At 38.9% G+C, this 14,914-nt stretch overlaps 1 protein-coding gene across 1 annotated transcript in view; it reads right to left on the bottom strand.

Annotated features, from left to right (window-relative positions):
• Positions 1 to 11,102: 11,102 nt before the first annotated feature.
• Positions 11,103 to 14,914, bottom strand: part of atrnl1 (attractin like 1) — a 58,626-nt gene continuing 54,814 nt past the window's right edge. The window contains exons 28-29 of the mRNA XM_022743040.1: positions 11,557 to 11,671; positions 11,103 to 11,264 (exon numbers count right to left, since the gene is read on the bottom strand). Coding sequence (XP_022598761.1) covers positions 11,140 to 11,264; positions 11,557 to 11,671 — 240 coding nt within the window. The 3' untranslated portion in view covers positions 11,103 to 11,139. The remainder of the gene's footprint in view (positions 11,265 to 11,556; positions 11,672 to 14,914) is intronic.

The following is a 14,914-nucleotide window of genomic DNA, read 5'->3' as shown; positions in this document are numbered from 1 at the left end:
TTGACATCTCGACTAAAGCTGGTTATGATGCACCTCTTTACAGATTGTGTGTCTCACATTTGTTTTGTTTTTTTAAAAAGGGAGAAAAAAAACGTTTCAGTTAAAAAATACTACATAACTGTTTATCTGATTAGACTTATTGATATTACCAGCATAAACTTTAAGACATCTCCTGTAGGAGGACACGTTTATGTACAAGTAGCCATGAATAAAAATTTTAAATTTGGTTTATCTGTTCAGTGTTTGCCAAAGAGCTGAAATAAAAAGAGTGAACAGTGACTCATGTTGGTTTCTACAAATCAACAGCAAATGATACATTCTGTTTTTGGCTCATATCATCCCGTCTCCACAATGCTAGTTTATCTGGTGTTTTAGCAACTGGGAAAGATTCCTATAAAGCAGGATTATAAGATAGCACCTGCCAGACAGGCCGCCATTGTCAGTCAGATCACATCAGTCCCGGTGCGGAGTGACACAGGCGGACAAGGACGCAGCCTACAGAGGACAGACTGTTTTGGCACAGTGATGGAATACTTGACCTAGACACAGAGTCTAAGATTTATTAGAGGTGTCACAGAACCAAAAGGGCCAAAATATCCTCCTCGTGTTATGCATGAGATGGAAATGACAACTGCCCATTCTCACTGATACAGGAGGATAATATAGTGAATGGAAGTATTCTAACACATGTTGCTTCTAACAAATCATCATAACTTGTAACTGTACAAAACAAGTTTAGAAAGTGTGCACTTTAAAAAGGAACCGTTTGACATTTTGGGAAATATTCTTATTCTCTTTCTGGCAGAGATTAGAAGAGAAGCTTGATACCACCCTCATTTCTGACCGATAAATATACAGCTAATGCCAACAGCCAGTTAGCTTAGCTTCTTAGTTTCAAAAACCTACAAATAAGTCACACTGTTGCGGTGGTTAACATGTTCCTTTGGTTACAAAAAAAAAATACCCACTCAAACATCTAATGGGATTTATTCACAGCTGAAAATAGTCACTCACAAATTCCCTATTCACTCCTGTTTGAGTAATGCTTGCTAAAAACCAATGCCCAGCTGTATTAGAATATTACACACGAGCACAAAGTATAAAATATACTGTGTATCACCAGCATTATTCTTTAAAAGGGATATAGTCACAATTTGACATTTGACATTAATTTGACTACCAATAGTCATTGCGACCATTTATTGAATGTACTAACTATATTTTAAGGTCACAAAAATAATGTTTAACAGCTAATTTTTTTGCTTGTTTGTTCAATATCCTTGTGCTTGTTCGTTTCAGTCAATGTCAAAACCATTACCTATTCATGGCATCTGGTTGTAGTACTATTACATTCGGGGGTGTGAATGACATTACTAGCTGTGTCATTTCTGAATAGTTAAAATGTAGTTGACTGAAGCCTTGAAACAAGAATAGTTGTCATTAAACCTATGATAAATATTATTGCTCGCCAAGTTTACTGTTCCCCTGCCATAAAGCCCTGAGGACTGGGAGATAGTGTTTTGAGACTCCCCCTCCCACAACTATAAAACCACAGCAGCTCTACTCAATCCAAATGTTCACCCTTGGCATAGATAAAAGAGAATACTGATAAAACGGTGCAATCACAGCAGCAGTGCCTGGTAGGGATCACATCTAATTACTGCAACTTTGACCTCTCCAGCAACATTGTTTCACCACCTCGAAACTACAATGTGGATTTCTCCTTTTCCATTAACCAGGAGAGTAGCAGCAATTCCATTTCATTACTTTCTCTTTTTTTGTTGTGCCCAAATGTCAGGGTGTGGGTGTGCCCGAGTTTTCACAGTAAACACTCCATGGCATCAGTTACTTTGAGATGCTTCCCCTCACATCTTCTCCAGAGCAGTGCAGGGGCAAAGATAAGACATAATAATGCAGGTCCTTGATTGCACCCCGAAGCCAAAACCATAAGCTCTACACGACTGAAAAGATGGAAGACGCTGAAAACTTTTTAAATTCCTGGATGGATTAAGAAAACAGACTAGAGTAAATATGACAGAGTTGGAGAAGATGACCTTTGAGTGTCCAGGCTGAGGACAATGGTACAGCTCTTGAAATGTGTAGACTGTACAGTAGGGCTGCAACTAATGAATGACTTAAACAATTAACTGACTACAAAAAATGTTGACAAATAATCATTTGAGGACTGCTACACAGTAAGCAACCAGATTTGCAAAAGTATTCCAGGTGAAGGAATTAAGCCATTCATGGCGTTATTTAAGATTGATGTAGCCTATTCAGTCTTCATGGTACAACAAACCAATGACTTACCATTTGTTTCTGGCTACATCCTATGGTGGGATTTTTATTGCTGCCATTTGCAACAAATGAGCTGAGGAAAATAGCAAAACTGTAATTGTTCTTATTATAACTGTTTGTTAATGGGAACTTAACGCAGGCCCACTAATTTCCTATTATTTTTTTCATTAACTAACTTACCTAAGGTTCAGTTCAAGATGCTAAGAAATGTCTATTAAAATTTTTAGCTAAGCAAATTACCCACTGCAATTGTTACTGGCCCTATAAAAAGTTTGCTGTTAATATTGCACAACCTCCAAATGGCTGTAGCAGTTGCTAGGCACTGTACATGGTTATCCCAATAAAGTGGTTGTCTGGTGTCTGCAAGCGATCCTCTGTCGAGATCAAATGGACAGTCTGTATGCTAGGACTCGGTGATGGAGCATTGTTCTTGGCCTGTGATGGAAAAGGGGCTTCTAAACTTTTCAAAATTAAAGCCCTCGCTGAGGAACCTGGGCCTTTGTCTGAGTGATACAAAGCACAAAACTGTGGACTGCACGACAGTACTTAGCCAGTAGTTCAGCACCACAGAGAGCGCCATTTCCACAAAGGGCAGCCTGGGGTGAGACAGAGTACGACACCAGCTGTTCTCAATCAAAGTAATGACTCTCCCCATGAGAATTTGCTCCTGCTTCCTTTTAAATTACTAAAGTCCATTCATTTTCAAACTCTGCAGGCTCTCCTTCTGGTCAGTGTAGCTGACCTCCTATTCACATGTTTCCTAAGATGGTGTCTTCTTGGTCTAGTCGCCAACATCCACTTTGTCAAAAAAATACTCAGTTTTCTAACTGCATAATGGCATTTTAGCTTTCGTCTTCTCCTACTGCAAAAGGGTTCTGTCAAACATAACAATATTTTATTTATATTTTTGAAGAGAGAAATATATTTTATATTGAAAGGAGTTACCTCTGAGACCTTGACATAGTGACTCTGCCCTTCATGGAAATGGGTGTTCAACCAGCTGGTGGCTAATTGTTACAGAAACATGATACTTTAAATTACTCCAGTTGAGCAAACCTTGTGTTTTCACTTGTGTTTATAATAAGCGCCCTTCTCAAAGCCAAATTAGATACAGAGCCAGACACCAGCCACATGGCTCATCTCCTGGCTACGCAAATCAGGCAACAAGCAAAATATAGGCTACTGTTTAGTTAACTGAGATGGATAAATCTAAATCCAGCAATCCAGCTATGCCGCTGGAGGCTTAAAAATGTCAGATATGGAGCAGGTGATTATTCTTAACTCAAACATATTCAGCTAAAAAAAAGAAAAGAAAAGACATTGTTTGGAGCAGTCTCTTCTGAAATGTTATGCAGCAGTGATAAGCAGCAGATGACCATCAGTATACCGATAAAGCTTAAGAATGGCAGTGAGTGCAAATGAGTGCAGCAGCAACATAATCCATAGAACAGGAGCTCAGCACGTTAGATGTAATTATGATATCAAAAACAGTAAAGCAGCCTGTCATATAAGGACATTGATTTAAGTCCATGCTTAGCAGATATAGCATGTGGAGAAATTGAGAAGATGACTACCTTGTGTGACTATGTTTGCCATGAAGCCAGCAGGCCAACAGACAAACCAGGGAGGCCAGGCCACAACACTCATGCAATGCAATGCCATACAATGTTTCACCATCATATAAATCAAAATAACAAAATGCACTTGCCAAACAACCAAAGAGGAATAGCTCAGTCACAAAGAATACCAAGCAAATACTGCACATAACAGTACATTACCATGTAGGTGCCAACATGAAAGAAGAATTTTGCAAACAGCAATTGCCAGCACATCTGTAACTTGAAGAGCTGCCTCATGGCATAAACTGATAACCCCAGGTACACAAACACAAAGTGGAAAGAGCAAGACATCAAACTCATTGTACACGCAGCCAGCAATGTCTTACCTTGCTGAAGAGAAGCAACGACCCTTGACATCTCAGCCGGGTGGTCCTGACTTCCGCAGTCCCAGGGAAGCCCACCGGACTTCCGCAGTCCCAGGAGAGCCCACCGCCTTCAATTTCAAAAGCAACTTTGTGGCTAAGAGCTAACACGGAGTGCAACTAAAACTGCATTATTGCTCCACAACGCCGTCCAGAAGCGACGTAACTGTATTACTGGCAGGGAAAGTTAACATGCAATCATGCTACATGTCCATCGGTAGCAATAGTAACTGCAAATTGCGAACAAAACAAAAGAGCGGGCCGTTTAAATAGCCCGCCTTGTTGCATGTGTGTTACTAACGTAATATCGCACGTACATTAAAGTTTTAAGATTAAGTACCGACCGGTTGGTAAAAATATCCTCCTCAACCGAGAATATATGAAGAATTTTTGACAGTTAAGTTAACTTCAAGCTGGTGACAGGTGGCTCACACAGGTGTGGCGCAGGGCTAGTTATAAGGATAGTTCAATGCAAGTTAGGTAATCGCAATGGACGCAGACATTTAAACATAAGCTATGTGGCCAGCATAGTTTCGTTATATCAGCTTTACTTTGCTAACGAACTGCTATAAATATGTACCATGATGAAAAATGACAAATGTTAGCCTATATTTTTATTTGTCTCGTGTGACTTATGACTACATTCTTCAACACGTCTTGAATGCAGCACACAGCACTGCGCAATCTACTGTGTTAAGGAACTTCTCAAAAATGTGGGAAATTTTAGCTTCACAACGTAGCGTAAACAAGCGATATTTTCTGCAGGCTATACAGGGTGCTATTAAGACAGTCGCCTAAATGTAAAAACAAATATAGGAGCAAATTTTGTAAACTTAACTTTTGTAACTTATTACATCTTCCATTTCATTCTTATGAACCACACCTTTTACTCAATTGACCGTCAGTTTCTTTCAAACTACACATCTAAACTGACTGTTAACATAAAAACTGGGTCTCTAAACTTGTCTCCATGAAAGTAAAGGAAGGAAGTAGAGTTGCAAGAACAGTTGAGTTGTTAATGTTTCACTTAACTTTTTGAATAGCTTTGTATCAGCATGTGGCCAAAGTAGGCCTGTCTTGGTCCTTAAAGCCAAACCAGGCAAACACACCTGAAATAATAATGGCTTTGCAACAGTACAGTGTATTGCACATACTAGACTACAATACACTGTATCATATATGTGACAATGAAGAAGATGCCTGAAGGATTCTGCTTTATTTTTGAGGCAACATTAGTGCAGTGACATAAACAAATAGGCAGCTTCTAAAGAAACATAATATTTGCTTCTAAAATGTTTGAGCAAAAACATGATGATCCTTCAAAATGTGAAGTTCAGTGGTTGATGAGATGGCAGTGGCAGGCATGATCCACAATAAATAATATACAGCACAGGGCCTGATAGATTCCTTCAGTTCATTTCTTTTACACTCACTGTTACCATGTAAAGTGCACTGACATTAATAGCTCCTGAAGTTTGAGGCCTGGACAGTTTGATTTACAATGTGCACTGGAATCCAAATCCTTCCAGCAGGGAAAAAATCCAATAGGATTATATTGGATGGTTTGGCAGATTTGCCTTCTGACACACCCCCATAATTTATGACTGGAAGCAATAGATTAATCACCATCTTCTGGTATGACTGAAGATGAACCAAGACAAACGGGAATAAAAAATCCATACCCTCACATCATAAGTGAATCAGGAGACTTGAGAGCCTTAATTTCTGCATGTGTTTGTGAACCATGATGCAGTCAATGCAACCTATCATGTTGTATCATGAATGACAATCAAACTGGTAATCCAGATCTATTTATCTAGTGCCATCTATCTAGCAGTTAAATTAGGTGCATTGTGACAACTTGTGAAAAAAAACAAGGTCAAGTCCCCTCTTTCTTTATTGAATTACTTTCAGGAACATTTTGTAATGTTTTCAGGGCATTAAGAAAGGAAACTCATATTTTTAAGAAGGACAGAACACAGACCGACATGGATGCACAGCAATTTGACAAACAAGTGATTGAGAAAAGTGGTTGAGCAACTGACTATTCCAACCTAAATGAAGGGAACATTGCAAAATTGCTGTAACTGTTTGATTAAGTTTGTTATGTAACACTGACTTTAAGGTTTATGTCCTAAAAACACTGGTACTAAAGCCTCAAGTGTTATTGTGACAAAGACTGTGGTTTCTGCATGTACAATGTGGTGGAAGTCATGGCATCCTACTGTAACTGACCAAGCAGCTAAAATGAAAAAGGCATGTTCCATTGATAAATATCCTGATTATGATTAGAATTAAATTGTAAACTGCCAAAAGCATAATAAGAAAACCCAATACAGTGTTACATAATCAATAAGTGGAATTAAAATAGCATTCAATAATTGCCAGACAGTTTGACCATCAGGGTTGGACCAGACTGGACATCAGTTCACCAGCAGTGACTCCGGTTCAGCACAGCCATCACTCTGAATATTTTTAGCACATGCCTCTCAAGTGCTTAGCAGTGACCTCTGTTCGGCAAACTGTCATTTTGAAAAATAACAGCCAGTCACACCTTGGAAAAGCCAACAACCTGTTTGATGCAAAGGGCCTCGGATTCTAGTGGCTCCCTGGACATTTCTCAGACACTGGGTTCACATGTAGCTATTAGTGGTTTACAGTGTATAAAACTCGAATGCTATTCACACTCTCTAAAAAAGGACACGTTCAGAAAATGACATGCACATGCATTTAAAAGCAAACAACTTTAAAGCTTTACACTGTGTGTGTTGCATTGGATATCTGTAAGATCTTCATCCAACAAAGTGGAGCTAAGCACTCTCACGACTGCTGGGAAACTCACTCCTCACTCTGAGAGGAGATCAATGAAACCCTGCTGAGTCACACTGTGGGGCCACCATCAGAATAACGTATTCCGCCTTTTCCAAAATGTATTTATTTTTTGCTGGAAGGAGAATGGATGGACTAGTAATGCATGATATGTTGGGCATCTTATGTTGCTGGAGGTCATCAAATGGACAGAGGACAACATGGGGAAAAAAAACATGAAGAAATAGTAACAGAAAATAGATTCCGATATACATAGACAAACCTCAGAAAAAACATCATGGGAATTTGGTGAGAAGGAGTCAGAGACACTACCACTTAAAACCAATGTTAGTGTTAATATTTACTGACAGTTTGGCAGCCAGTTTCCCTCATGTATTTAAAAAGTGTATGAGCTACATGTCAGCCTGGCAAAAAGCCTCACTCATGTTGTGAAGATTTTGCATCCATCTACATACAATTATAGTCGAGGATTCTTCTTCTCTATCCTGAATATTTCAGTGTGATCTTCTCTAAACCATTCTCAATTCTTCTAGCAATTTCATTTGTACAATGTTTCACTTATTTAACATCCATTAGTTATTATGTGACTATACTGGCTGCGGCACAAAAGGCAAAAAATTGCAGTAGAGGACCTACTTTGAAAACATTTCATAGTGTTTGTTGTCAGTATCACTGAAACAGCGGGAGAGGATTTATGGAAGTCATACAGAACTTCACATGTTCAACTGACTGTCACAAACACCACAAAATTGCAAAGCACAATGATGGTTTAAGACCACCCGTCACCTCCAGAGCTGTCACCTCACTGTTAACGTGTGCTGGAGGTGCACACGGGGCACGTAGATTCTCTTTTAACAGACATGGGTTGAGTACAGGTCAAAAAGCGCTGTGTTCAAAGTGCATGCTTGGTATTGAAGAGAGTTAAAAGCAGCATGTTTTATTGACTATGGAGCATGAAATCCAAGAGAAAATGCTGGTTGATCTGGGACATAGTGTAAAATCTGAAATATGAAGAGAAAGTCATAAAGAACAAGTACATGTGCCCTTCACATTCAGGGGTACGAAATGGGTTTATCTTGACAGGTTTTCTTGCCATCAATGGTATTATAATAACCTACATGGTGAGTACCCCTTCAGACTATTAATGGCTTTTCTCCACAGGCGCTTGCAGCTAATAAATATACTGTTGAGTATAAGTGAGGATTATCCAGAGTAGCCCTTTGGCATGCTGCATCCCTTTTCTTTACATCTTTGTTCAAATGCAAACCGTTAATGTGAAAGAGGGTGCACTTCAACAGCGTCCTGACAGGTGTCAATACAATGAAACCATTTTAATATCAGGCTGATGCTAAAGCTAATGCTAATTCTTATTTGTCACATGGTTAGCTTGAGATTAACCTTAACAGTGAAATTGAAATAAGTAAAATGATAGTTATCTTTTCGTTTGTTTTACTGTTATTATTTTGCATGTTGTCTGAAAGTTCCTATACAATAAGTCAGTATAATGTCATTTTTGAGAAAATAAAGGCAAATGTAAAATATGTATTTATATAAAATATTAAAATATGTAATCTAAAAGTTAATTTGTTTGACTTTTGCTTCCATTTCCAGTTGACCTTTCCCAAATACAACAGAGAAAAAAATTACTTTTCACTATCAATTGCTTGTGTTTACTGTATGTGTTCAAAAAAAGAAACTTGCACGGACAGAAAATACACCAAAATTCAAGTCTGGTTTTTGGTTTCTCTCTCAGTCACTTTCAGAGGGAATAATTATCTTTAGCTGAGGCAATCAACCACTGCTGAACAGTGGGCACCAGACCGCAATTGTAAATTGGATGTTTAAGCTTCAGAGGCATTAAGCACCAGACAGAGACAAAGAAGCAGAGGAAAGACAAGAAATGTACTGTAGAATTCAATGTCTGTACAATAAGTAATGTATGTGAAAAGACACAAGTGCACAAATGATTTCAGGTCTGTTTTTTTTTTTATTTTCTGGCATGTTGTCCATCTTTAAAATACACTGAAAGATTACTGATATGCAGTTTCTCATCTTTTTTTTCACGGTACAGTGAGACCCTGATTCCTGTGTAATGACACTGTTATAGGATTACTCTACAAACACAAAGTAAAAACACATTAGCTGGCATACTATCCTTATGAAATGCATCATAATGACCACTTTGCAACAAAAAGCAAGACAATGCCCATATAGTCCTTGAAGATGCACAATTCAAAAAGAGTTGACATTAAAACAACTGATTTAAGTCGAGAATAAAATCAAGTTAAATGCGCTATTACACAGGAATCTGTTAAATATCAAAACAAAAAATATTAACAGAAATGCTCTTTTCACAAGTGTAGCAAAAGACTTACAATTTTTCATAGATATAATAGTAACAGGTGACAAGGCCTAAAATAAATGATAATCTCCTGCCATTCTGTCATAAAAACCTGACACACACATGAAATCTCAAGAGATAAGAGTGACAAAGACTCACATTTGTTCCAACAAGACACTGTACAGCTTGGGATGGAGTCGGGGGCTAAAAATGGTCGACAGCTTTGAAAATTCTGCGGATCAACAAGCCCCCCCCCCCCCCGTCGTAGTTCATGGAAAGCCAAGGCATTATAAAAGGTAACGTAACTCCTCGTACTCAAAGATGGAAATAAAGTCATAGCTTCAGAGGACTCTTAAAAAAACTTACAAAACAAACTAGTAAACAGCCAGAGGAGCATGATGTCCCTGGTCTAATTTTGTTAAGCGGAGTCGTTCTCCTAAATGGCATCCGCCCACCACATCAATCCAAAGGCAAGTTCAAAAGCCTCATGACCAAGTTGCACAGCAAAATTATACAATTAGAAACTACAGTAAAGGATTTACCAGAACTTCCATGTTTCTGTGCATTTCTGTGACTTCTTCAGTACTGAATGAAACTTCCCAGTTTTTTAATAAAACCCATCTACCTTTTCTTAAGTTTTCCATGCTTTACTTTCGACGGCTGATGATTTGTTCGGGTCTCCTCTGGTTTTGCAGTCTTCACCCACATGCCGCCGGTAGTGAATGCAGACTCATGTCTCTGCAGCATTTGTACATGTATTCCACAGAAAATACAGACTTTAGCTTCAGCTGGGTGGATCATACATTATGTACAGGAAATGCTAAAAGAGATTATTAATGGGAATCGGTTTAAGTGGTGTGACAAAATACTCTGTCAAAACACTATCATGTGGTCGCGAGGTGTTAAAAAAAAAAGAGTCCTGGCCTACCTAGCGCATAGCTTTTTCCAAACAAACAAAAAAAAAAATAACTCAAAAAAAACCCAAAAAAACAAAAAAACAAGGCAGAATGAATTCAGTTCATACAGCAAAGACTGAGTTCAGAGTCAGGCTTGTCATAAAGATGAAATGCTTTAGCACCATAGAATACCACTTGTTGGCAAGCAAAAAGAAAAAGAAAAACCCCATAGGCAGCATGTGCTGGATATCTACCAGCCATTCTCAATTCAGTCTGTTTTTATTTTCCAACACGGTGTGAGGGAAATCAGTTCAACTTTGATATAACCTAATATACAGACACCTCTGATTATCCCTCATGCTGGGCAAGTGACGATGAGGTGTCAAAAAATATCCACGACTGAAGCTTCAATAGGTGCAGATCCTCCTAATTCATCTGTCTCTAATGTCGCTGATCAGGCAGTTTTGCAGACACTATGTTTTTGCTTTGATGACTGTCCAAGCTAAAGGGAGGAGGTTAGAGCCCAGTAAGTGGAGGATGCTGTTGCAGAGGTTGGAGGAGGAATTCTGAGGTTGACGTATGCAGAACAGAGCAAGAGGGGGACAGAAAGGTAACGAGGGTTGTGCTCTTGGGACGTTAAAACTTCAGTGGTAGCAGCCGAATGAAATCTCCTACATGTAGCCATCTCTCGTCTCTGGAAAGGTTTCCAACTGGGACCTTCATATGACCTCAGATGGTATAAAAAAAAAAAAAAAAAAAAAAAAAAAGGACCCAATGGATTGACGGGTCGAGACTCAGACGCACGTGCCTTGGTGTGCAGGGGGAAGGGCTTTTCGATTCTTTAAAGCCTGGGACTTGTCCTTAAAATCTGATGGTTTCTGCTGTGAAATGTCTATCAGTGCACTGGCAACGATGAGTCCTGAAGAAGGGAAGAGAAAAAAAGCACAATAAACATGAAAGTGGTGAAAAACAGGCAATTTCCAGTAATTGCTTTATCCACAAAAACACAAATGGCTGGTAACATGCATCACCATTTAGATACAGAGGCAATATATAATAACTAAAAGAGAAGATTACAGATGTCAGCTTTTAGTAGATGCATGAAAATCAGATAATTGAATTTTTGGTGGATTGACTTACTTAACATTTATACTGCAAATTTTTTTTTACCATAACAGGAGAAATGGTTAGAGTCGGTGTTGTTACTGTACCTGACTGTCCTGGTGGAGGTAAGCCTAAGGGCCCAGAGGGCAGACGCATGAGGACTGTTAACACAGCAGCTTTCCCTCCTGAACATGGCTCCATCGCAACAGGTTTAGGGACACCCTAAGACGAGAGGGAGGGAGAAAAAAAAACATTTTTTTTTACCACTACTATGAAAGAATAACCCAAAATAGTCGTTTGTGAGCAAATGTTAAAGACAGACAACATTGAAAACTACTTAATTGACCCATGACCTCTTAGTATTCATAACTTTGCTTTGACATTCAAGCTTTAATCCAAGTGATGTGACAGTCACACTTGCAAATTCCCTGATAGTTGTTTTCTGTAATGGCACATGTGATGTTGAATTTGCTTTTCTTTGTTTTTTCTTTTTAACCTGGGATCAGCAGATCAGTGGTGGCCGTTATTAGCTGCTGGAGTTGCTGCATTTAACACGCGACTCCCTCCTCCTGAGACAAATGGTTTGATCGGTCACACAACAAAAACACTTGAGTGTGTCCCTGTCAGACAGTCCACGTGTTGACGCAATGACCTACCCTCGGAGTTAATGGCCAAAACTGCTCGTCTCAAGCGTGAAAAACATGTCATCCTGATAATGAATGTCAAGGGTTTCACAGCATGGCTTGGATGAGGGGATAGAAATTGGGGAATAATAAAATGTCTGAATAGAAGTGACTTTTTTTTTTTCCCTTTGTGTCTGCCTGAATCTAAAATGGAGATGAAAGAGGCAGTGAAATGGGAGAGAAATGGGGATGCACAAGCACATGCATTAAAACATGAGAGAATCAGGAGCGGGATGTAGTAATTTGTATTAACAAGTTCCATTGGAATTTGTTGTATATTTCACCCTGTGCAAACAGCAAAAACAAAACACTGATGCTCACTTGTGTATTTTGAACGCGCATTAACTCTAAAAGCCTTGATGTGCTGAATATATACAGCATGTTAAGTACAAAAGATAGAGTGAGTATGTTCGATGTAGATTTGTTTTAGTCGTCAAATGAAAAACGATATAAAACTCTTATGTAAATAAATGTCAAAGTACTGTTTGGCACTTTTTTGCGCGGAGTCCTTTGATCAAACCTAAGAGCAATCCTGTTACCTGTGCAGCATGCAGTGTCATTTCCCATGCGACTGCTCATTAAGTTCGCCATTTCAAATGCCATAGTTAACAACTGCAGATTGTTTCTTAGTTACTCTGTGAGATTGAGAGTGTTGTCATTTGCACCAGGCTTTAGCTATGTAGTTATAACCAAAAAGCACAAAGCTGTTTAACACGATGAACCTCATCATACAGGCAGACAGTATGAATGAACATTTCACAGCCCACAATGGATAAGAAGACCAAACAAGAAATGTCAAATGTCTTGTACAATGTATCACAATTCTTATCATACAAGCCAAGCCAAAGGAGTAAATATTTCAACTCACTGTTTGACACGTTTTTAATGTACAAATGTGGCAAAGCTCCATACACATGCTATTGAAAGATTAATTCTGAGTGGTACTGGATTTGTCCTTCATCAAAAGAGAGCCCTATTTGCAGAATTCAAATAATTTCCTGGGGTTATGAATGCTGTCAACATTGGCCCAGCCTCTTTTCCATTTGTCTGTAGTATTAATCAGCTGGAACTAATACAGAGGGACAGAAAGATGAGGAGACTGGAGAGGAGGACAAAGGTGAAGAAATTAGAAAAGAAAATGGAGGGGGTAGACCAAAGTACTAGCAGAAAGTCAACTAAACGGGACCAACACAAACTGTAATTGTTAATTAGTTGTGACTGATTTCACCCATCCTTTCTCTGTGTCTCATTAAAATATAGTGTGTACTTAAAAAAAACAATTTACATGCAACCCTGGATCAACTGGGGGGCTTCAAGTATCTTCAAGACTGTACATCAAGTCTAGTTACCTCTAATCTACATCTACTAGATACAATATCAAATTCTCTGAATGACTCAAAACCTTCATCAGCACCATGTTAAAGCAAATGTAGGGAGGCTAAAATTCGGTTTCAAACGCAAGACTCGCACTGTACATGAAAGACATGTTTCTGTGCCACAGGCATTTACTTATGCCACATCAGAACACATTCTCATGCAACTGCCCAGGTACACTCATGATCTAGAGGCGCATACAAGATCTACAGCCAACATACGAGGGCAATTAAATTGCCAGCCATTTCATGACCATTCAAGTGATTCTCCTAATGAATAGCTTATACGAGCTACATTCGTGCAAGGGAGCTAATTTAACCCAAGCTGAACTTTGACTAAAGTAGATTCCACTGTACGCCATACTTACATGGATCACTGGGTTAAACATGCTGTTCCAAACAAATTAGTGACACTGAGTCAAAACTGTGGTTTGTAAGACGTTGTAACAGAAACTGTTGGACTGCTGTATAGCATAATGTGGAAATACTGATTCAGTCTTTATATTAATCATCGCAAAGTCGTCATGAATGGCATGCCTATCTCATCACTTTCTGATACCGAGTCAGTGTAGCAACGGTTGCTAAAGCTCTCGGCAAGACAGGTCATTTAACAGCTGTTCCTTGCAATACTTGCAAATAGCTCCTTCAATTATATTGTCCATATTACCATCAGCTCAAGTGTGACTGTTCGGTTCTGTTTACACTGCCTTACTGCAAATCTGGAAATATTTGTTAATTTACATATTATACATAAAGTTCATAATAACTCTAGTATTAGTATCAATATAAATTGTGGCACTTTCAATTACATGTCCAAATGACATGACCTTAGAGCATGCCATTACGTCACATTACATTGTTTGTTGGGCAGTTTTTGGGAACTACGTAAGCACTGTCACACCACTGCTATGATTTTTGCATTAATAGCATAAATAACACGTATTTGTTTGTGTGAATGGCAGTAATAATAGCAAAGATAAACCACCTCCTTTCTTCTTGCTCCCTCTCATTTTCTCTGTGAAATGCTTTTATTAGTCTGGCATCACAGAGCTATTCCGACAATGCGGAGGAAAGTAAAAACATTAATAACTCATTCCATTTCATTTCAATCATAACGTCAAGGCTTTTTAGAACCAGCGTGTCCATTTTCATATCTTCCAAAGAAGGTTTATTCAGCCTGCATTTCTACTATGCATTAATCAAGCGTGAGGACTGTATTATGGTCATTCATAACCATCCAAGCGCATAAACATGGATACACACACACAGACACAGACACACACACAGAGAGACACAGACACACACACACACACACACACACACACACACACATACATCTCCTTTCCTTTCCCCCTGCTGACAGGTGTCATCCATCATACTCGCTGTCTGTTAGTGGTTCCATATGTTGA

This window comes from Seriola dumerili, unplaced genomic scaffold (genome assembly GCF_002260705.1).
Source record: "Seriola dumerili isolate Sdu_G_001 unplaced genomic scaffold, Sdu_1.0 BDQW01000068.1, whole genome shotgun sequence".
NCBI lineage: Eukaryota > Metazoa > Chordata > Actinopteri > Carangiformes > Carangidae > Seriola > Seriola dumerili.
This window is presented reverse-complemented; position numbering and strand designations above follow the sequence as displayed.